At 61.6% G+C, this 23,757-nt stretch overlaps 2 protein-coding genes across 2 annotated transcripts; both read right to left on the bottom strand.

Annotated features, from left to right (window-relative positions):
- Positions 1 to 4,605: 4,605 nt before the first annotated feature.
- Positions 4,606 to 5,778, bottom strand: UTS2R (urotensin 2 receptor). Its single transcript, XM_045983986.1, has one exon. It carries the CDS (start codon positions 5,776 to 5,778, stop codon positions 4,606 to 4,608), a length of 1,173 nt encoding a protein of 390 aa, XP_045839942.1.
- A 9,714-nt stretch (positions 5,779 to 15,492) lies between these two features.
- On the bottom strand, positions 15,493 to 16,637 carry LOC123930088 (testis-expressed protein 19.2-like). Its single transcript, XM_045986296.1, has one exon. It carries the CDS (start codon positions 16,543 to 16,545, stop codon positions 15,493 to 15,495), a length of 1,053 nt encoding a protein of 350 aa, XP_045842252.1. The 5' UTR covers positions 16,546 to 16,637.
- Positions 16,638 to 23,757: the final 7,120 nt, after the last annotated feature.

Raw genomic sequence — 23,757 nt, 5'->3', positions numbered from 1 at the left:
CCGTCTGGGTTTTGCTTTGCTCAGGGACCCAGTCCATATTCCCTGCTAGAATTCCCTCCTGGGCTGGATGCTTCGTTTCCAGGGGGAGCACCCAGTGCCCTCAGGCACCCATGCCCACCCCTCAGCCTCCAGCCCCCAGACCCTGTTGGCTACGTTCTGCTCCCTCGGGCAGACGGCCTATGCCCTCCTTCCCTGTGTCTGTCTCTCTGTCTCTTTTGCTCGAGGGCCTGTGGTAGGAGGACACACTGTGTCCCTCCCTGGCTCTGCCTCTCCTGCCCGTCCCCCGCTCACCCAGGAGTCTCCCGTGACCAGCACCCTTCCCTCTAAATTAAACTTCCCTGGAGAAGAAGAAGAACATCATATTTCAACTGACAGTTGCCACTCCTCCCCCGAAAAGGCACAGTCCCCTGGGTCCCCAGAAGCTGGCCGAGGAGCCAGCAGATGGAGCTTGGAGCCTGCGGAGGCGGGCGTCCTGGGTCACCGACCCATCAGCCTGAGCCAAGAGAGCTGTCGAGCAAAGCCCTATGACCTTAAGCTCTAGAGGACATGAGGGGTTCACAGAGAAGGCCCCTTGGTGCCGAGTGTCCCTTCCTCTCTGGGAACTGGGAACGGTTGGAACAGCCCTCCAGCCTCCCAGCGCATCTGAGGCCAGCCGGGGCCACGGACATGTGTGGTCAGAGCCTTCCTTGGGCCAGGGGATGGGGGACCTGGTCGCTGTCGTTAAGGACAGGGGGATGAGGGGATCTGGTCAGCATCTTCTCAGAAACGGGGGGAACTGGCCAAAAAGGGCTCAGATGATCCCCAACCCAAGAGGCTCCAGAGCCAAGATGACCCATGGTGAGGACGGCCGTGACACTGTCCCTATCTCCTGAGGGGCCCTGTGGGCCCCCCTCCCCCCCACATTACCAGGAGGAGAAGCCCGGGCTCCCCTTGCTCGGGAGCTGGGGTGCCGCAGCTCAGGAAGGGAGCGGTCTGGCCTCGCCCTGCCGCGAGCCCCTGAGCGGCGCCGTCCTGACACCGAGCTAGCGGGTCTGAGCCAAGCGGCCTCGCAGACGCTTGCCTCCAAGAGACAGACAAGGTCACAGAGCAACCGGGGTCGGTCCAAGTCGCCCAGAGCAGCTGCTCTTCAACACGAACCGCACGCCCGGAGGGACGCCGCGGCAGGACGCTGCGGGCGCCAGAAGCCACCACGGAAAACAGTCTGGAAATTCTGCAGGAACCTCCCCAAGACAGTGCAAACCCGCGCGTGTCCGGAGCAGCTCCGTCCCTGTTAGCGAAGACGGGACAGCAGCTCCGGCCCGTAACGGATGGACAGACAGACAACGCCGCGTGACCCCACCAGGAGTACTCAGCTCTACAAAGGAACGGGGTGCTGACCCCCAGGACGGCGCGGCTGGACACCTCCGATCGGCTAACTGCTCGCGAGGAAGACTGTTCATGACATGGGTGGGCAGGGGGGCCTCATCCGTGCAACGGGAAGCCGTAAGAGCAAAAAACGGAGCTTTCCCAGAACAGAAGGGTTTTTGCCTCAAGGCCGCAGCTTCCGCTCCTGCCTGAGTGTCCAGTCCTGCGGGCTGCACGCATGCTGGGCCCTCACGGCGTGGGTCCGTTCCTCAAAGAAACCCTTTCTACCTTCTGTGCTGATGGTTTGGTTTCTCTGATCGAAGTCGGCTTTGGGCAGGATGATGCCCCCACGCTCTGTGACTGACGGAAAATGGGTGCACCTGCGGGGGGGGGTGATGCCAGGGTGGGTCACGGGGCCTCTGGAGAGCCGTAGCCGAACAAGGACAGCCCTAACGGGTCTGAGCTCATTCTGCCGCTGCACCCTCCGAACCCTGGGCCCCAGACTGGGATTCAAGGCCCTGGCAGGGGGGCCTGCAGGCAGGGGGGCCCCTTGCAGGAGCCAGCCTGACCTCTGAGCAGGCAGAGCGTCCTGGTGAGGCCAGAGAGCCGGGCACTGTGCCTGACGGGCTGTGGGGCTCAAGCCAGATAAGGCCTCTCTCGGTCACCTGGCCTTGACGAGTGGGTCCTGGGTGCCAGGGCTGTGGGCCGAGGGCCCAGGGAGGCCAGCGAAGCCATAGTGAGCCTGTGGGGTCTCCACGTGGCAGTGTGGGCGTGAGCGCACAGGCAGAAAGCGTGCACAAGTGTGGGGCTGAGTGTGTCCACGCATGAGCACCTAACATTCTAAACTCTGAAGCGGGACGGGGCGGGGGGCAGGGGTGGGGGGGGTCAGCGTGGCCTGGGGACCGGAGAGAGTTGTCATCGGGGAGACATGGTGGATGGCCGCGGGGTGTGGGGTCTCTCGGGGACGCAGTGAGGAGGCTGCCGCAGGCAGAACTTTGACTTCGCTTCTGACCAGACCTAAGCCCGTGGCGGTGAGGCCTGCGAAGCCGGTAGCCTCGAGCTCTCGCTTTCTGCCCCCGAAGCCTTGGCCCTTTGCCAGGCTGTCCTCCTTCCCGGTCCCAACGCCTCAGGTGCGCCTGCGCCGCTGAGCCCCCCGCACTCCAGGGGACGTTGGACATCTGAGGTCCCAGCGTCCCAGGCTCTGGAGGCCTGGGAGAACGGACTGTCCTGGGGCAGCCACCTCGCTCAAGGACCTATGCCGTGAGACTGGCAGGACAGGCTTGGCCCTGAGTGATGGGGACAGACGCACAGGACAGGAGTCCCACGGCCAGCTGGGCAGAGGCGAAGCGTGTCTGCACGCGGCCAGGACCTCCAAAGGGCCCCCGGCCCCAGTCCAGCCTGCGGGGACCTGGCCCGAGTGTCTCCCCTGCTCTGATGGGCCCTCAAGCAAAATCTCCCCCTCCCTGGAGGCGGCTCCCAGAAACTCCTGCCCCCGTGTGTGTATCTCTGACCTCACCCTTCTCCCAGGACCTGCAGGCTCCCTCCTGGCCCCTGCAGTGAATCAGGACTGTCCCGCTGGGGGTGTCCCTGCCCTGGCCAGAAGCCCTCTGCTGAGTGTCCAGAACATCTCAGCTCTTGCCCCGCCTGTGCTACTGCCCTTGCCCGGCCTCCCCCAACCCCAGAGACAGGGGCTTCCTAGCCTAATCTCCCAGCCTCCTGACGGCCTTACCCTGAGTCCTTCCACGCCTCCACTACGGTCTCGACCCCCCACACACAACGCCTCAGGTCAGGATGCTGCCCAACCCCAAGTCTCATCTCTGTCCCCCTGCCTGCCCTGGCCTCCACCATTCCCTCTGCGTGCGGCTCGGCACAGCCGGTGTCCCCGCGAGGACTAACCAGGACACTCAGGTCCACTCTGACACAGATCATGCTTCAATCCAGGTCTTAAGTTTTGGGTAAAAATTTAACTTCCTGGGATGCCTGGATGGCTCAGTTGGCTAGGCATCTGATTCATGATCTCAGCTCAGGTCATGGGTTCAAGGCACGTACTGGGTTCCACGCTGGGCACCTATCCTACTTAAAAAATTTTTTAAAATTAAAAAAAACCTTCCAAATGTAAATTTCCTCAGTATCACTCCAAGAAATGGTGCCAAATTCATTCTCCTGTCCAGATGAATGGGGGCTGCAGGGACGCTTTTGGGGGTGTCTGTTCTCCAAGGCTAGGGCTTCTTGGCGCATCCTAAAATCAAGACTTGGGAAGCGGAGACCTGGAGTCTCGGTCAAGGTGCAAACTTTGGGCCATTCTCTTCCAGAAATGTTTGGGGTCTTGAGTGGGGCCAGTGGCCCCAGACCCCCCCTTTAGGGGCTGCAGCAGGGGTAGCCATTCTCTGCCTGCCCACACATCGGAATCCCGGCGGGCCTTGAAGGGGACCAGGGCCCGGATGGCACAGAGACCCGCCCATAGGGTGGAAGCCGGGCCACAGGACAGAGGGTACAGGCCTCTGGGGTTGGGTAGAGATCTAAAACCCTTCCCCGTGGGCTCTCTGTGGGCAGAGCCTGGTGGCCTCAGTGTCCCCAGGAGGCATGAGATAAATCCCCAGGTGGAGAAGAGGTGGGTGTGACCTGGACCCCACCCCCTACAATGCTGTCCCTGAATGAGCCGGCAGGTCTCTGTCTCTTCCTGCCTCACCACAGGGTCTCAGGCCCCACACCCTGGGCCTGGCTTGGGCTGGGTGGCATCAGGCCACCATGTCAGGACAGCCGGACCAGCCAGCAGCAAAGCCTCAGAGGAAGACGCGCACCCTTGCAGACAGAGCGACCGGCCCGTGGTGCAGTCGGCGGCACCCTGAGCCGCCCCCTGCCAATGTGCCGTCCCCACGCCGAGGTGCGACTGGGTGCAGAGCTCAGACTTTATTGTCCCAGTGCTGACACGGTGCCACGTGGCTGGGAACACAGACAGGGATGGGGGCGGGGCAGGTGCCCCAGGGCCCACACCCCCGCCCAGAGAGCAGAGGGCCGCTGCAGCTCACCACAGGGCCCGGCCGCACTCACGTCCACTGCTGTGGGTCGGGGAGTCCTGCTGTGATCTTCAGAAGCTGGCTCTGGGCCTGAGCCTCCTACGCGCCCTCCCAGTCGGTCTGGGTGTGGGGCCTTCTGGGCAGCACGAGGAAGAGGGCTGGACCGATGACACTCACTGAGCCATGTGGAAGGGCGAGCAGAGAACTTTCTGGAAGACAACTAAGTCGCGGGGGCGGTGGGGGCCTAGGAGGGGCTGGGGGTGGCAGCCTGCCTTCCGGGGCGGGGGGGTCCCCTGCAGGGCTCAGGCCACCTCCCACCCTGGACCCCGGAGCTCACGGGGGACCGTGGGCCCCTCCCGAGCCCCCGGAGGACGGCGAGCGGCCGGGGCCCTGCAGGAGGAGGCCGGGCCGGCGGGCAGCGGGGCGGGCGGCGGCGGTAGTCGCGGTAGCTCCTGGAGAGCAGCGTGTAGAGGAAGGGGTCCACGCAGCTGTTGCCGTAGGTGAGGCAGGTGGTCAGGTAGTTGACCAGGCGGGCGGCGCGGGGCGAGAGCGGCGCAGCCCCACGGTACTGGGCGAGGAGCTGCCACAGCCAGAAGGGCAGGAAGCAGGCCCAGAAGAGCAGCACGATGGCCGCGATGAGGCGCAGCACCCGGGGGTTGGGCAGCCGCCGCGTCTGCGGGAAGGAGGCCCGCTGTGAGCGCCAGTAGGCCCGGGCCAGGCGCGCGTAGAGCAGCCCGATGACCAGGCCGGGCCCCGCGATGCTGGTCCCGAAGAGCAGCGTCAGGTAGGCGCGGTGGGCGCGCGGGCCCCAGACGGGCAGGCAGAGGCTCTTGCGGCCCCTGCGGACCAGCCGGACGGCCAGCACCACGGGCAGCGCCAGCAGCAGCGCCAGCAGCCACGCGCCCAGAGCCAGCACCTTGCGGTAGGCCTTGGAGCGGCGCGCCGTGGCCAGGGGCCTGAGCACGGCCGCGTAGCGCTCGCTGCTCATGACGGTCAGCGTGAAGATGCTGGCGTGCATGGTCAGGAAGTCCAGGCTGAAGAGGACTCTGCAGCCCAGGTCGCCGAAGTGCCACCGCTGGGTGACGTAGGTGGCCACGATGAAGGGGATGCTGAGCAGGTAGAGCAGGTCGGCCAGCGCCAGGCTGATGACGTAGACGGACAGGGAGGCCGCCGCGCGCAGGCAGCGGCATGTGACCACCAGCGTGTACGCGTTGCCGGCCACGCCCACCACGCCCATGGCCGAGAGCACCGCCCCGATGGCCCCGGTGGCCGCCAGGTCCTCCAGGGAGCCGGGCTCCGCGGGGCCGGCCCAGGAGCCGTTGAGGGAGGCGTTGGGCGCGCCGGAGGGCTCGGGCTCGGGGCTGCCCGCCGTGGCCAGCGCGGGGAACCTGCTCACGGGCTCGGGGCTCAGCGCCATCTCTGCCGGGCTGTGCAGCTCCGCTGGGTGGGGAGGAGGCAGCTGCGGGCGGCAGATGTGGTCTGCAGGAGTAGACGCTCATTAAGGATCAGCTCCGGGGTCCCCTCCCACTCCCAGGAGGCCACGTGAGGGCACAGTGCCCCCACCGGGCTGGGACCTGCGGACGGCTGCGCTTGCCCCAGAGTGGTCCTTTCTCCCGATTTATTTCTTCTGCATGTTTCAAAAAATGTGGCTTAGATTGCGAAAGTAATGTCCGTTGAGGGAAAGCATTTGTAACCTCTCTCTACCCACATGAGGGAAATGAGCCTTGACCCCGACCTCCTGCCATACACAAAAATAATTCAATTCAAGGACTATTGAATTGGATTGCGGACCCACATAGAATCGTTTAAATCAACCAACCGACCAACCAATGAAGCTCTGGCAGAAATACAGAGTACCCGCATGACCACGGACAGGCAGAGATTTCTCACAAAAGAACAGGAAACACTTGCAATAAAAGACCAATCTAGTGGACTTTGTTAAAATTAGCGACCTCACCGAGAGAGTAAAAATGTAAATTATGGACCGGGAAAGATTATTAGAAGACAAAGAACTAGTAACCAAACTATACGAACTAACTATAAATCCATACAATCTAACAACTTGTTTGGATGCCAAGGAAAAGAGAAGATCTGAAAAGGAACTTCTCAAAAGAGGATAGCCAAATGCTTGAGACACTCAGTGTCTTTAGTCATCAGGGCACCGCATGCCCCCTGCAGTGGCCAGAGCCAGAAAGGCAGGTCCCGGGTGTCAGGACACACACACGGAGGAGCTGGGGGAGTGTGAAGTCTGCGGTCCCTTCAGAAACAACCCAGGGCTATCAGTGAGACAGTCCCTCTCTCCATCTGCCCCCAAGAGAAACGAGTGCGATTGTGCACAGAAAGACAAGAGCGAGCACGTTGACAAGCAGCCTATTCCTAACACTCAGGAGCTGGAAGCGACGTCCAGAAATACTAACGTGGATACACGAACTGCAGCATCTCCCTAAAAATGCTCGGTAGCGATGAAGTCGACGGAATGGCGCTTCGGGCAGTAACTTGGGTGACCGCGACGAGGGAAGGGGACCGGCCTGAAGAACGCTGCGGTGGGCTCCCTTACATGAAGTTCACAGAAGGCAAGACGGCTGGGACAGGGGAGGTCAGAGTGGTGGTGGGGGAGGGGCTGTCAACAGTCAAGGGCACTGGGGAGCCTGGGAGTGGGGCTGAAGCTTGCTCTGTCCGGGTCTGGCTGACGGTTCCATGGGCACAGACAGGGGCACCTGAGGTCTGTGGCTCTGGGATGAGGGTCATCCTCACAAGGAAAAGAAAGAAAGAAAAAGAAAGACAGACAGACGACAGGCAGACGACCAGAAACCTGGGATACCTAACTGCAGGGGTGGGGGAGGGGAGGGGAGGGGGCCGAGACCCACGTGGCAGCCTCTAGGGATAATAATGGCTTCGGGCTGGCTGTCTCCCTCTGCGGCCCAGGATCGACCATCATCATGATAAAGTCTGGACCGTCCCACCCTGCGTGACCTGAGCCCAGCGCCCAGAGAGGACCGGACCCGGCCCAGCCTCTGGCCCGCTGCCTGGCCAGGGGTGGTCCTCCCCGCTCGGGTCCCTCTCCCGCTCTCCTGAGGGCAGCAAGCCTTGCGGGAGGGACCACCAGGTCGGGGGCAAAGGCCCGCGGATCCACCCAGCGCACCTGCGGCTTCCAAGTGGGCCCCGCGCTCGCAAGGGGCCGGCGGGAGGGCACCCCGACAGCCCATCACCCCATCACGCTGACACCCCGAAGCCCCCACACCCTGTCCTACTCCCTGACACCCGTCCCCACACCCCAATCTCCAGCCCCGGCCGGCCCTGGCCCCGCTCGCCTCACTCACCCGCGTGGGGTCCACCCTGAGCCGCGGGGGCCCTGCAGTCCCAGAGCGCTGGGCAGGGCGGAGGGACTCTGCGCGGGGCCCGGGTGGTCGCTGCCACCTGCCGGGCTGCCCGCTGAGAACGCTCCCGCGGGTATTAATAACCCGGGGCGCGGGGCGGGGCCGGAGGGGGCGGGGGCGGGGCGGGGCGAGGCGGGGGCGGGAGGGTCCAGCGCAGGGAAGTCTCCGGGCTGCGAGAGAGGGTTGGGGTTGGGGCGGCGACTGCCGGGGGGAGCAGGCAGGCGCTGGGACACTAGGGCCACAGGTCGCGGTCAGCGGCTGACCCAGTGGGAGTCTGAGGGTGCGCACCGGGGGTGGGCGGGGGACAAGGCGTCTGTTTCCCTCCACCCGCTCCCCTCAGTTGCCAGAACTCCTCCGACTTCTGGTTGTCAGTCAAGCTCGGGACCTGTGTGCCTGCTCCCGGCGACCTTGGGGGCGCGGGATCCGGGACACTGAAAAGGTGATGACCCAGTGATGACATTCACATTGTGCAGCCGTCAGTGTCTCCGAACGTGTCTAATCTTCCCAAACTGGAACTCTGCTCCATGAAATCCTGCTTCCGTCCCTGCATCTTCGTTCTGTCTCTATGGATGTCCGTCCTCTAGGGACCTGGCCCGCGGGCAACCACGCAGAATTTGTCCTTCACTGTCCGGCTTACTTCGCTTAGTACGGCATCGGCGTCCTCACGGTTCTTCCGCTGTGCAGCTTGTGTCTGAATTCCCTGTCTTTCCATGGCCCATTGTGTGTACGTTCCACGTTCTGCCCTTCATATGTGACCCTCCGGCCGTCCCACCTCTTGGAGCTGTGACTGTTTTGTTTAATAATTTTCTTTTCCTTCTATGGGGGCTATTCTTTTCTTTATCTCTGAAAAATCCTAACCATCCTTATTGTCAGGTCGTTTTCAGACGGCTCCATCATTTTCAAGGAGCCCAGGACTCTCTGAGCGCTGCTCCCCATTTCTCACTGTAGATGGAGACGGGGAGCCTGCGGATCTCAGTACAGGCACGTCTCTGTGTCACCCCCACCACCACTCTTGGCCCCGGGGATTCATAAACAAGTCTTATTCTCACCGCCATGGGCAGGTGATTCAGCCAGATGGGCCTCATCATGTTTCAGCTTATCTGCTGCCTTTGGTCCAAACACCCCCATCACCCCAGGCCTATATGGGTCAGAGAGACAAACCTCCAGGAACACAGCCCTTAGCCTGCTCCCAAGTGGGAGAGCAGCCAGGACCACAGACTGGGATGTACAAACGACCAAGGATAGTTATCACCAAAATTGTGGGTCAGGTCCCTGACCTCCCAAGAGCAGCCTTGGTCCCCATCTTCTGGTCAGGACATCCCGCAGAGCCGCCGGCCACACAGTCCACGGCCCTCTCTCCACTCACACCACGAGGGAAGGACAGATGCCATCCGGTGTGCATGCTGGACACACTCGGCAGACAGTGGGGAAGGGGCTTGGCCGTCCTGAATGTGGGCGACAGGGGCCAAGGATGGGGAGAAGGAAGTAGGGAGAGGCCTGAAGATGCTGGTGGCCGGGGGCTGCCCCTTGTAGGTGGGGGGACGCTGAGCACCTTCCTCCTCCACATGGTGACCAGGAGAACCTTCCTCTTCTGCACGGTGACCTTGGCCTGGACCCAAGAGGAGCTGGTTGTCCACAGAGAGGAGCTCACTGCTCAGTCCAGAGCCAGGGAAAGGGGCCTGGGTCCAGGGCTCCTTCGGGAAACAGGAACGCAGGGGCTGCTGCTGCCCTCAGGGGTCGTAGGGGCCCAACCCTAAAACCTAGTGTGCTCTGTGCCGAAGTATCTCCTCACGTCTGTGATTCACTTTGTGGACCATCGAGTCATAAATTATAATCATAAAACCCCTACTTTCCACTAACGTGACTTTAAAGTTTTGCTTTTGGGTTCATTATGTTTTGAAATAATAATTTTTCTATAAGAACTCATTTCCAATTGCATTACTAAATTGCGTGGGACATGAGGTTCCGTAGACAGAAATTTGGCATCGTGAGTCTCTTTACAGTTGCCCATCCAGCTGGACCAGAGACTGGTTCAAGAGGCGCATCCCATCACCACCCCCTGCCCAAATCCTGCTGGAAGTAGATAAGGGGGAGGGAGCACGACTAGGGGATGGGGGGGAAGTGAACCCCTGACAGGGTCCTGGCAAAGGCTGAGGAGGCCCACCTTGGGCAGAAATGGCCAAACTTTAGCCCCACCCAGAACTCAGTCAGGGCCCTGGGCTCCCGGCACTGCCCACAGCTGAAGGCACCTGCCCAGGAGGAATGTTCCAGCAGGGATCCACCCTCCTGTCTGTCCTACCACCTCCCCAGGACCCTTCTGGAGTCAGTGGCTTCTGTATTTTTCCAGGAGACCCTTCCCTTGGTGCTTCTGCTAATGTTATTCCTTGCTTTCCATTTCAGAAGCTGCCATTTCCCAGTCCTGGTTCCAAACTAAAACATACCCAGGTCTCCAGTTGGGGGAACCCCTGTTAATCAGCGGAGAGCAAGCACTTTGGCCACACAAAGCAGCGTAAGGGCAGAGTGCTCCGCTGACTTCAAATGGCCAAGCCTCGAAAGGCTGAGTGCAGGGAGAGGAGGGAGATGTTTCAAGTACACAAAACACTGTCTTCTCTCAGAGCTGACACCTGGGGGCCCTTCGGGAAGGCATGTGGGTCCCCACCCCCTGGAGAAGTGCTGGGGTCTGAACCAATGGAGCCGCTCAGGCTGGGGGACCTGCGGGAAAGGGCCTGATTCCGGGTCTACGAAACCTCCGGTTCTGAGTAAAGAGGCTGTTCCAGAGCCCTTGAGAGCCGTTCTGGGATCTGCAAAGGTGGAGTTGATGCCCAAGCGAGGGCAGAAACTGCGGGTGCTCCAGATTTCTCTGCGGGCAGTTTAGCCAAGGCCACGTGCTCTCGTTGCATCCATGGAGTGTGGTTCCTGACAGCGTCCGGGTGGCAGACTGCAGCGTCCTTTCCCTCAGCACCGCGGCCCCACTCCTCCCAACCTCCCTGGGAAGCAGAGGTCAGGAGCCCCACGTCCTTCCTGAAGCCCACCAGTCCCTTTCATGAAAACAGCAGTGGGTGCCCCAGCCTCAAAACTGATGAAGGGGCCTCAAGGAGGTGGGAGTCTTGTCCTTGCAGGTCTCTCCTGGGGGCTTCCTTCACCGTCGCCACGATCACTAAGACCGTCACCACCAAGTCCACCTCCACCTCCCCCGTCACCAGCAGCAGCAGCAGACACTCAGACACTGCACACTCACACTCACACCTGCCAACATGCGCCGCTCACACCCACGCCACGCGCTTGCCCACACCCGCAGGTGCGCACGAGCTCGCAGGTGCACCCTGCCAGCGGGTCTCCGCGGTGGGAGAGGGACGCGGAGCTGGTTTGGCGGCACGTTTCCCGTCCCACCACAGCCCGGCACCCAGGGTCTCTGCCGGAGAGGACCCCGGACCCTGGGAGCCGTCTGAGCCCCCGAAAAGTGTCCTGAGCTCACGGGTCAGAAAACGGGCTCCAGAGCAGACTGCAGAGCTGGGCGCTCCCGGGAGTTTCTGACGACAGGCGCGGGTGCTGGTTCTCCCGGGAGTTTCTGACGACAGGCGCGGGTGCTGCTCCCGGGAGCTGGTGGGAGACCAGGGAGAGCCTGGACCTGTGTGGGCTCTGGGACCCCCCAGGCCACGTGGGGGCGGGTCAGGCGTAAGTTGCCACGGTCTCATTTTCACAACCCAAACATTTATGGGTTTGATTCAACCCTGTGTTTATGTGCCTAGTTTTCGCCAGTGGCAGATCTTCAAACCAAGCGCGCCGAGCCCAGCCGGGTCAGGGACAAGTGAGAAGGAGCCCAGTGCCCAGGGGGCTTCCGGACCCTCCTCTCTGCCTCCCCCGCGTGGGCACGTCGCTGTGCACCTCCGCCGCTGGCCTAGCAGAGCCCAGCCTGCGACAGGACCCCAGGAGCCCACCCACAGGGGCTGGGTTCTCACCGGGGGGGCAAAGATGAAGGGGAGGCTGTGCAGCGTCTGTGTGCCCAGCAGTGTCCCCGACAGGGCTCCCACAGTGTCCCCGACAGTGTCCAGCTGCAGGGTCCATGATGGCTGTGAGGGCAGTGGGATTGACCTGAGGGTCACCCACATGGGTTTGGTGGCCTTCTCTCCAGCGGCAGGGAGGCGCGGCCTGCTCCCGGGGTCCTCCCGGAGGGGAGCTGAGTGGGTGCAGCCCTGGCCGGAGCCTCCCAGCGGTGCTCTCTGCAGTCCGGTCTTGCTCCTCCTTCAACATAAGCAGGTAGACTGAACTCGGGCTGTCTTAACCAAAAAATGTGATTCGCTGAGCACGGGAGACGAGGTGGCGAGCCAGTGTCCTGGGGGCCCACTGGCCAGTCACTGGGGGAGGCCAGTCTAACGCCACTCCAGATTTTTTTAAGTTTTTATTTATTCATTTATTTAAGTAATCCCTACACCCAACGTGGGGCTTGAACCCCGAGATCGAGAGTCACGTGCTCTGACTGAGCCAGCTGGGTGGGTGCCCCCATCCATCCAGAATCATAATCCTTGCTATTTCCTTTCCTTAGCTTCCCCCAACACGTTTTTAAGGAGATGCCGCTTTCGCTGGGCGGCGGGAGAAAAGATGGACCGTAGGGTCTTTCATGTTGGGTGCATTGAAGCAAAGGGGTCCGTGGCTAACGTCCCCACACCCACGGGTGCCCCCCATTCCTGGTGGGGTGCCGAGGAGGAGGCTTGTCCAGATCAGCACTGCTCGGAACTTTAGAAGGGGGACCCTCCCTCAAGCCCACGCAGCCTGGAAGCCTGAGCTCTGAGTCCCCAGAGGTGGTGGCTGGATGGGAGGGCCAGGTGGTCTGTGATGTCAGGGGGCCCAGGGGCACCCCACTGTGAGTCACGGCTTCTGCAGGCTGTGGTGGGGGACACAGAGGCCTGGAGGTGCGAATCTACCTACAGAACCTACAAGAGGGGAGAGCAGAGGGAATGTGAGCCAGCTGAGTGGTGTGGCCCCATCCTCCGGAACCTTCCGGTACAGGAGCCTGCAGTCCCAACGCCAAAGGCGCCCAGACTTCTGCCCCCAGCAGGAGCAGGAAGCCGAGGCTGGAGAGTGTCCAGGACAGTGGAGACGGGAGCCCAGCCCCTTCTGTGCCCACACTTGCCCCACGCACCAGTCTTCCTCCATCTCCCCCAAACCTGCTCGTCCCTCCATCCCCTGCCTGCCTCCACTGCATGGCGTACCCCAGGTGCTCCCGAGAAAGGGGGTGCACCCCAGCCGTCCCTACCCCACACGCCAAGACAGGCAGGACCCAGCAAGAATGCGGGAGGAAGGCGCTCTGAAACCAGCATCCGGCATTCATTGAAAACAAATGGACATTTTCAGCCCTGCGGCCTCCGCCACTTACCACCGGAGTGGCGGCACTTGAGGGCAACAGGCCCGGTCTGCTGCACAGGGGAGTCTAGAAAACACGACGATTGTGAGCCCAGGCAGGCCGTGTGGCTGCGGGGCCAGAACTGATCTCCCCCGGACCGACATGCGTGAGGGGGCGCCCTGCGGCCCTCAGACCCTGCCCTGGTCCCTGACTGGAGAGCAGCGGTTCCCAAGGTCGGACGTCCAGGCTCGGGCCCATCCCCAGCAGACACCACCCCGGCCGCACCCCGCCACAGCTGCGCACAGCTGTGTCAAGACCCGTCCCCGAGGAGGGGTCTTTGCTGCCTCCGCGGAGCAGCCTGTGTCCTCACCGTGGCCCCAGCTGCCCGGAAACCCCTCTTTCCACGATGTCAGGTTGTCTGCACACGTGTTCTGCTACAAAGCGAGGGCATGCCCGTGCCCTCTGGACCCCCAGCCCTCTCAGGGGAAGGATTTTGGACCCCAGCACGCATTCGCCCCTTTCCTGCTCAGGGACCATCTCCGGCACACGCACCCCTGAGGCCGCTGGGAAAGTCATGGACTCTGGATTCAGGGGCACGACCGGGCCATGAGGGAAAAGAGGGGACACTGGGCCTCCGCCAGGCTCTGGGCCTGCCCCTGGGAGATGGTAGGGCCACCTCACCTAGACCCCACCCCGGCAGGGACAGGGCTGGCCACACGGGACGTCAGGGCCTTGGCTCGCCCCTTCCTGCCTGACCTGCAGCTGCTCTTCCCGCTCCGCACCGACACAGACACCACACTGTGGAAGGGATTTGAACAAAATTTCCAGCGACCCCCAGAAAAAAGGCTATTAACGATCCGAGCCAAACAGCGACAGCACGGTCTGAGAGTTCAGTTACTGACGTTAATGTCCCTCTAATTCGCCTGTTTTCTGACTTGTGAGCAACGAATATGCAGTTTTGAAATAAACACTATTGGAAGCCGTTTCTAGAAGGGCGGCCTGTAAGTGTGTTATGACCCCGGTGCTGAGAACAGTGTCTGGGGCTCTAGTCACACACTCTGACACCCAGCTGGACACTTCCACACTCCAGCCTCCTGGCCCTCTGGAAGGACAGGGGCCACCAACCGGTCACGGGGCTCAGAACGTGGGCAAAGCGTGGAAGACAAGGAAAGTAGGCTGGACGTGAGGGGAAGTTGCCCCCGGTCTCCTGGACACGGTTTCCAAGAGGCCCCGCCTCCTTTGTACACCCGCAGCGCGCGTTTGCTCACCTGTCTCCCTCCCTGGAGAGAAGCCCCACCCCCGGAAGCTCCCCATCTGCTTTGTATGTTGACACATCCTGATGCCTGGAACATGGCATGGTACACAGTAGGGGCTCAATACATGCTTAGTGACTGATGCTTTCCAACACCAGTCACAGAAGGGGGTATGCAATGTCCATGGCACGATTTACCGACGTTCTATACGGACGTGTGCCCAGGGCACATGGGACACGTGGCGTGAGTTAACGTGACTGTGAGTGCTGTGGATGTGAGGTCCGAAGTCCCGTAAACCATGCCTGGGATTTCCACTGGATGTTCATTGGGTTTTGGGGGTTTCTGGCTGGGGCCGCGGGAGGGAGGAACACCCTGCCCAGCCTTGCTTCCCTCTCTTCCTGGGACACGTTCTCTACCCAGTCCTGATCCTTCCCACGAGTCCTAGCAGGAGGGCCGACAGGTCACCCTCCGGTTTCCCATCATCGCTAGCTCGGAAGCCATGGCCTTCTCCTGTGACTGGCGTAGCTGGTGTTGCCGGGACGCTTTTGGGCCAGAACAGGAGAAGACAAGGCAAACCAACGGGGGTTTCCGAGGAAGAGCTACGACAAGAGCCTGAAGCTAAACTCTTCGGACTTTATTTAGCTACAAAACAACACACAAAGAAACGGGTACTGAACGGTCCGACTGCATAGAAGGAACATCTGAAGCCAGGCATCTCCCGGGGCGGACCGGAGGCCCCACGGCGGCTGGCAGTGTCCCGCGGGGCCCCAGACACCGCCCAGGCAAAGGCAAGGCCGCATCCCCGTCGCCCCCACGTCCGCGTGCTCCTGGGACACGGGCCCCACCAGAGACCGGCCTGCGTGTGGCCAGGGCAGGGCTGGCGCCCAGACACGCGTCCCGTAGCCACTCACCAGGCGTGTCCCGGGGCGCGTCACGCTCCTCGCTCCCTCCGTGGCCTCTGACGGAGAAGAACTTGTCTCCCGGTTCCGCGCCCCTGGGTCCCTTCCACGGAGGTGGCGACGGGTCCCCTTTCTCAGTCCCCGGGCAGCTCCCGTTGTTCCTCCCCAGGCACGAGTCCCCTGTCTCCCTCGCCACCGCTCCCCCGGCTGTCGTGGGGAGGGGACAGCCAGGACGGGAGCGGCCGCTTGGGCCTCCGTCCCTCAGTCCCGGGGCCCTGGGCTGAAGGGCCGGGGCGGGGGCAGCTGCCCCAGGGCCGAGGCTGCCCCGGCAGCCGGGCCCTCCCCGGGCCCCCCGGGCCCCCCGGGGCCGCGGCCCTGGGAGGACGAGGACTGCGGCCTGGACGCCGAGGCCCCCTCCTCGGCCTCCCTCGTGGCCCAGGGCGAGTAGGAGAGGATGGTGAAGCCCCTCTTGAGCAGGGCCGAGGCCGCGGGGACCAGCTCTTCGGTCTGGCCCGGAGGCGAGGACTCCAGGAGGCTCAGCTGCCACCTGCGCAGGTCCTGCTCCTGCGGCGCGTCCTGCGGCCTCACCACCCACACCTCGTCGGGCTCCAGCAGCACTCGCCAGCCCTGGCCCGGCGTCCTCTGCGTCCAGCCCGGCGTCATCTTCCGCAGGTAGATGGCGTCGTAGCAGCCCACCATGGAGATGACCTGCAGGTCCCTCAGCCAGGCCTCGGCCTCGGCGGGGTCCATGGCCTGGGCGGCGCCCAGCTCCAGCACCATGGGCTCCCCCGGGGGCAGGTCCACCTTGAGAAAGCCCTGCCACGGAGTGGGGAGGCTCGGCCAGTGCGAGCAGGTGGGGGGCCCCTCGAGTCTCCAGGGGAGGCTCTGCGTCCAGTCCGCGTCCTCGGGCCCCAGGCCCAGGGGGGCCGCGTCCTGAGGCTCCAGCTCGGTGGGCACGAAGTGGTGGTCCAGGCCGGCCTCCTCGGACCCCGCAGGGGCTGGCGCCGGGGGCCCCAGCCCCCAGCCCGCCGCACCCCCCTGTGCGGGGTGACCTTGGCCCTGCCCCCAGCCGAGCCCCGAGCCCGGGGACGCCCCCTGCTCAGGCCCCGCCGCCGCGTGCTCCGCCAGCTCGAGGTCCCAGTCTTCGTCCTCCCAGTCTTCCAACTCCAGCAGGTCTCGGAGCTCCAGAAAGGCGGCCTTGAAGCACTCGAAGCAAAGCCCCGGCTGGGCCCCGTGTTGCAGCTGATACAGCCAGGACGCGTGGAGGTAGGCCATGCCCTCGGCCCCGTGCCGCGCGCTGACCGGGGGGCACATGGCCCTGCGGGGGGCGGGGAGGGAGGGGATCCTCCCGCGGTATCTGGGCCGGCCCGATGCAACAGGGACCCGCCGAGGTCGGGGACGGCGGGCTTCCGGAAAACTCTTCGGCTCACGCGATGGCGTCGTTCTCTCTGGGAAGCTGCAACGGACGAGCAACTGAGGTCGGGGCCCCAGCAGGCGGGGGGGGGGGGGGGGGGGGACGGCCGCGGCCGCCGGGAGGAGCAGGGCAGGGGGGCGATGGGTCGAGACCGGCCCTTTCAGGCCTGCCCTGCTCCGCGTAGCTGCTCCCAGGCCCGTGGGGCACGCGGCCCTCCCCGCCGCCAGCCCCGGCGCCCGGCACCCCGGCGCCCGGTCGGCAGAACCTCCGAGAACCAGGCGGATCCCGACAGGACTTGAGGGCAGCGGCGGGACGGGACAGAAGCCGAAGAGCCGGGGCGCACCGGAGGCAAACTGAGGCCAGCTGACAGATCCGACAGGACGTCCCGGCGGCCGACGGGAGCTGAGGGCAGCCGACGGGCTCTGACGGAGCTGAGGGCAGCTGAGGGCCCCTCCCGCACGCTGGCACAACCCGACGGAGGCGGCCGGACGCCGAGGGCAGCGCTGGAGCCGACCCCAGCGCCCCCAGGCCAGGCTGGGCCACCTGGCTGCTTCAGCCTCCCAGCCCGCCCCAGCCCGCCAGCCCGCGGCCCCCAGACCCCGTCCTCGGCCCAAAGGGTTCTCACCCGCCCGGCACCGCCCTCCTGTGGGTGCCCCCCAGAGAGGAGGGGAAGCAGCCCACCTGGGAATATAAAGGGCCCTTTCCCATGGTGCTCTGGGCTCATCTGCATATCTCCCATGAGCCTCGGCCCACCAGGCTGAGAAACTGCTGAGTCATCGCCCCCACCCCGCCCCAGGAGAGCCCTGTGGCGCCCCCCAGGGAGGCGGGCTGCCCCCTCCCCCCAGCCCCAGGGCGCCTTCCCATGTGTTGCTCCGCCCCCCCCACCTGTTCTTCCCGGGGCCTTTCCATCTGCAGCTGTGCGGGCGGGCGCCACTTTGATGGTCCTTGTCCCTTCGTGGGGGACCTGCCTGGCCGTGGTCCTGTCCTGCGGCGGAGAGTGGATTCTCTAATGTTGCGTTGTTTTGGTTTTGTTTTTGTTTAAGAAGTTAGTTTTTGTTTGGGAGAGAGACACGGGGAGCACAAGTCGGGGAGGGGGAAGCAGGCGCCCGCTGAGCAGGGAGCCCGAGGTGGGGCTCGAACCCTAGGGTCTTGACCCGAGCGGAAGCAGAGGCCTCACGACTGAACCACCCGGGCGCCCCTCTTGTTGTCCTTTGATTAAAGGTTCCTTATGAATCCCCGAAACTGATCAAGTCTCAATTACGTGCATTTTAAACACATTTCCCCCTTTTGTGGCTTGTCTCACTTTGTTTAGACTCTGCAGTTACGGTCTAATGTGTCCGTCTCTCCTTTGAGAAAGATCTTTTTGGTCTTTATACAGAACATCTTTAGCTCCCCAAGACCATAATGTCAGCTACTTATATTTTTCACCTTATTCTTTTACTCTTTTGCGTTTTCCTTTGCTTCATAATTTTTTATTTAAATATAAGTTCCTTTTGTAAAAATACAAGAGTAAAGATAGATGGCTTTTTGAACGATTTACTAGATTGATCAGGCCATTCGGCCCTTCTTTGGACGTTTGGAAACAAACTTCCAACCCGTGCATCCAACTGGCTCATCTCCCCAGGACACCTGAGGAGCGTCCCCAGATGAACAAGTCCGCATCCAGGCCCAGACTGGGCAGCGCCTGCAGGGAAAGACACACCTGCTTCTGTCATTAGCTCGTGGCAAAGTTCCTTAGATCCGTTTCTCAACTTCGCTGCAATTCAGATTGTCTCAGGCATTTGGAAAGTCCCGGTGTCCATGTCCCTCTATGTGGCAGACACCCTGAGGTGACCCCCTGCCCTCGCTGTGATTGAAGGTGGAAACTGTGACTTGTTTTGGACCAATAGAAGTACCAAAGTTGATGGAGGCCACTCCCTTAGTTACATTATATATACACGTAGCACTGCTTTTAGAGTACGTGTTTCGTATGATTGCATCATGTTTTACACGCAGTATTACACACTGCTGTATGCTTCTACATTCACACATCACGTGTGTGTGCGCAGACCTACACACACACGTACACACACAAACTCCAACTTACTCTTGCTCTCCCTTCTGGCCCTGAAGAAGGAAAGAACCGGGCTGTGGACACCGGGCAGAGATTGGAGCCTTTGGTCAGTGACTGGGAGGCGCGGATGGCTGCCTCAGGAGACGGGGGTAGGGGACGTTCCATGACCTGCAGGGATGCAATGTCCCCATTTCTGGCTCTTCCCAGGGCTGGGACTGTAATGGACAATAGTGGCCCTTCTCGTGAATTTTTGCTTGTCTGCTGATCTAGCAAGCCATCGGCTCCCCGGCACGGCTTCGGCTGTTGAAACATGCCTTACCATTGCCTCTGTTGCAATGCGTGGTTCCTTTGTTTTTCTGGCTCTCCTCTGACCGATGACAGAGCGTAAGACTGGTTCCGACTCAGGTCTCTGTTTGACACAGAGAAGAGACTCAGGGCACAAGACAAAATAATCTGGGGAGACATTTTTCCATTTCCCTTCTCAGCACCCAGACCATCAGCCTTCTGCTGCACCAGGAGCAACTTGTGGCAGGGCCGTGCCCCCACCCCTTACCCACACCCCTGTGTCCCCCTCCAGCAGACGAGCAGTGTTGAGGACAAGGGGGGCTGTGCCTGCAAACGCTGCCCTGTGCCCCCACTGAGAGGTCAGGCAGGGGTGCTACCTGAACTCTGGCAGGTCCGAACTACCATCTGTGTGCCCAGGTCCCCATCAGCTACCTCCCCCTGAGGCTCACGTGTCCAGGGGCTCTCTCAGTCATGAATCCTCGAGAACTTGGCCATTCAGAAGGACACCCTGGGTGTGGGTGTGGATGGACTGCCCACCCCGCAGGCCTGGCTGTGTGGAGAGTGTATGACACTGCGAAGAGGGAAGACACTCAGGCCCGGGAGGGGCAGCCCCCCTCCTGCCTCCGATCCACACGGGTCCACGGTCCCGTGACCCAGAGGGCAGAGCCAGCGCCATTTGCTCTTTGTTTTCCACTGACCCACCCGCTCCTCTGTTGGACAGGTGCTACGTGGGCACTCCTGGGGCAGGGAAGGCTCAGCAAGGAGCAGGGCAGCATGCCGGCCACCCCTGGAGGGCGCATAGACGGCAGAAGTGGGAAGCGGAGCCGGTGGAGCGATCGGCCAGCTCCGTGCGGGAGCAACTGCCCCCCAGCGGGGCTTCCAGCGCGGCCTCCACGGTAGGATGAGTGGGGATTTGTCCTCTGGGTGCCACGCAGACACGGACACAGGCTTCCCAACCTCCGTGCCCCTTCAGAATGCTTGGGTGAGTCAGGGGAGGAATCATCTAAGAGTTCCAACAACTTGGGGTGCCCTCAGACTTCAGGTCCCTTCACAAACAGAAGGCGGCGGCCGGGGCAGAGAGAGCAGTGAATGTGTGTGCGAGTCGGACAGAAGAGAACGCAGCGTTCAGGACAGGAAGGTCGAAACCCGATCCTAGGAGGGGCGACCGAGAGATGTGGGGATTTACAGGAATAAGCTTAAAATTGCAAAACAAGATGTCCATTTTGGACTGAAATGAAGGAGTGGAAACTGGGAAGGCGCATCGGTACCCGATGGGGAGTCCATGAGGATGTGGCCATCCCACGCAGTACCGCGTGCCGCAGAAGACAAGTTTTCGAAGAAGCCCCCGTGTAAGGTCACTGGCCTCCATTGAGTGAAAGGGGAAAAGCAGGTAGGAGGTTTGTGTGCCCAGCACTCTCCCGACTTCCTGAAGAGGAAAGTCTGTAGCACGTTGCAGGTGTCGGGTGTGATGTGCGCAGCTGGGCTCCTGTCCTGTGCACGCATGTCAGGTGTCACGTGCGTGTCCGTGCCCTTTGTACGCGTGTTGGGCATCACGTGTCTGTGAGCCGATGAAGAATGACCGAAGAGGAACACACCAACATCAGCTGTGATCGCCTCCGGGTGGTAGGGTTACGAGTCACTGAATTTTCTTTGTAGATTTCCGCATCCACTGAATTCTCTAGAGTAAGTGTGTGCTCTGACCGTACCTTCAGGAGCCACTGAAAGCCTCTGGAAGAGCTTCCCGGGCAGTGGGAGTATCTCAATCAGCCCTTCTCGTTTGGGGTCCTATGGGGTCCCCACAGACCACCTCCCCCGCTGCTCTCCGGCACCTGCTCGTCAGACTCCCTTGGAATGTGGACCTCCAGGGCAGCCCTGGGTCCACCCTCCACCCTTGCAGGCCCCAGCCAGGGGCTGGCGCTGGGTAAATGGACAGAACCGTAGGGGGAAGGTGTCCCCACCACAGCAGGGCAGGGATATCCTTCCCCTGGCCTCCTACAGCCCAACACCCTTTTGGGGATGACTCTGGAGCCCTTGGGGTCTCCCTCCAGTTCCTTTATGTCAAACCTCATGAGTGTCTGAAGCTCCGCCACAGTCAAGGCTGCCGTGTCCACTCAGACCCCACGTGGCTAGACACACGCCGTCAGCCACGCCGCTGCCGTAGTCACTTCCAAGCACGGGAGGCTCTGTGCCCGGCTGCAGCAGCCGTGAGAAGAGCCGGACTCGGGGTGAACTTCCCTCCAAGGAGGGAGCACCAGGTCTTCCCTGAGGCCCCACAAGACCGCCTCCTCGCGCGGTGTCTGCCAGCCCAGCCCGGGCCCGGCCACACTCCGCCTGGGAGCAGCCGTGCCCTGGATGCTGCTGTCCTTAGACACGCTGCCTCCGCCCAGGGGTGCACTGCGAATGGGCATCTTCAGAACCCCAAACCTCCCCGGAGAAACACCATCATCCTGTAGGAGCTTCCCGTGGCCACCAGACAAATAACCACCGACTTGGTGGCCTGACGCGACTCAGATTTGTTCTCCTGTGGTTCCGGACTTGCGAAGCCTGTGGGTCTGCAGGGCTGGCTCCTTCTGGATGCTCCAGGGGCCAATCTCTTCTCGGGCCTTTCCCAGCTTCTGGAGCCACTTGCAGCCCTTCCCCCACCTCCAGGCCAGCAGCTCTCGTCCATCCTCCCAGAGTCTCTCTCTGACCCCGACACCCACCTCCCTCTCGTAAGGACCCTTGGAGATGCTGTGAAGCCCACTTGAATGCGAGCTAACCCCCACCTCAAGACCCTAACTTAGTCACACGTGCAAAGTCTCTCCCCCGTGGCAGTGACATGGACACAGGACGTGGGCATCTTTGGGGACACTGTCTAGCGGACGACCTACCCATCCTGGGCTCTTGATGGTTCCTACCCAGCTCTGGAATTTCTAGAAAAAGCCTCTTTTCTCTCACTACACGTGAGAAGCACCTTGGCTTCCAGACTCCCACTTCTCGTGTGGGTTTCTGGGCCTCAGCTCTGGACCCGCGCCCATCTGCGGGGGGTGCGAGACGGACAAGGAATTTGGGGACGGGGAAGCACCTTCTCAAAATTTCAAAACTCGATTCTGTAACAGCTGGTAAGAAGCCAACAGAACAGATCAACAGATCAACAGATAAACGCTACAACCCAGCCCGCTTGGGCCCTGTGCCGGGGTAGGCCTTGCAAAACTTCCCAAAAAAGGCCAGACCTGCCCTAACCAGGCTTTTTGAGTTTCTGGGTAGACAGATCAATAAAACTGGGGGACCATAGGGGTTACCAATAGCTTACTTTTCCGACCAAGGCAGCTTTCCAGAGAGACATTTTTCACACCGGAGGTAAAAAGTCCTGACAAAAGGTTTTTTTAATAAAGATTTTATTCGTTTATTTGAGAGAGACAGAGAGAGCGCAGGTGGAGGGTGGGAGAGGCAGAGGGAGAGGGAGGATCAGACCCCCCACCTGGGGGTAGGGAGGCTGCCAGTCCCAGGACCCCGGGATCCTGCCCTGCGCCAAAGGCAGATGCTTCACGGACTCAGCCACCGGGCGCCCTTGACAAAAGAATTTTAAATGGAATAAATTTCACTTCACGAAAAGCTCTCTCCTACTTTTCCCTTTAGGCTTCAGAGCAAGGGGACTTTGGTGGCTTGGAGTCGCCATGAGTCCTTCCAAATAACCAACTAAAACAGGAAAGAAACGGAAGAGAAGAACTTGCCTATGAAACAAGCCGCACGAAACTGAAACAGACATTCTAGGGCAGCCGGACCACGACCCGAGATGCAGAGCACACGGTGCGAGTGTGACACGGGGCGGCACAGTGGAAGACGGGACGGGTGAAAGGAAGATTGTCCATAACAAATCAAAGCACAAAGAGAAAAGAAGGAAACAACAGGACGGAGTTTGAGGACACGGGGGCACACTCAGGAAGGACGTGGTGCTGTCCCAGGGCAGAGTGCGGGGGAGTGGGAGCTCGAGGATGGGGGACTGGCTGCCTGCTCTCCACCCTGGCCAGCTCTGGACTCAGGAAGGCAAGTCCAGGACACTAGTCCCTCCCAAGGGCCCTGGAGGCCAGAGCACGTTCGTGGAAGGAGACTATCACCCGGATGGCAGGTCCCCTGCTGAGGCAAGGCCGTTTCCGCTCCCGGCTGGAATCCGGGGCTACCAAGCATGGCCCACACTGCTAACAACCCACCACCCCACGGGGCTGTGGCCTCTGGAAGGTACCCGCCGGAGCTGGCTCCTTTTTACCGAACCCTCGGTGCCACCGAATTCAGCGATCCAGTGGGAAGTGAGTCCCTTTGAAAAATGTGTGGTTCCTGCATAATCGGGCTCATTGTGCGTGGAGCCAACCTTTAAAGTCACAGTTAATGAGAAACGTGAGATTTTCTGATTACTAATTCTCAAAGTGAATCACGGGCGTGCAGAGTTACTTCTGAGGTTCTCCTGGTCACCACGTGGAGGGGGAAGGTGCTCAGCGCCCCCCACCTACAAGGGGCTGCCCCCGGCCACCAGCATCTTCAGGCCTCTCCCTACTTCCCTCTCCCCATCCTTGGCCCCTGTCGCCTACATTCAGGACCGCCAAGCCCCTTCCCCACTGTCTGCCGAGTGTGTCCAGCATGCACACCGGATGGCATCTGTCCTTCCCTCGTGGTGCAAATGGAGAGAGGGCCGTGGACTGTGTGGCCGGCGGCTCTGTGGGACGTCCTGACCGGGAGATAGGGGACCGCGGCTGCTCCTGGAAGGGCAGGGAGCCAACTGGCTTAGGGGTTGATTCCC

Source organism: Meles meles, chromosome 18 (genome assembly GCF_922984935.1).
Source record: "Meles meles chromosome 18, mMelMel3.1 paternal haplotype, whole genome shotgun sequence".
Lineage (NCBI taxonomy): Eukaryota > Metazoa > Chordata > Mammalia > Carnivora > Mustelidae > Meles > Meles meles.
Note: the sequence above shows the minus strand (reverse complement) of the source record. Positions and strands in the feature narration are given on the sequence as shown.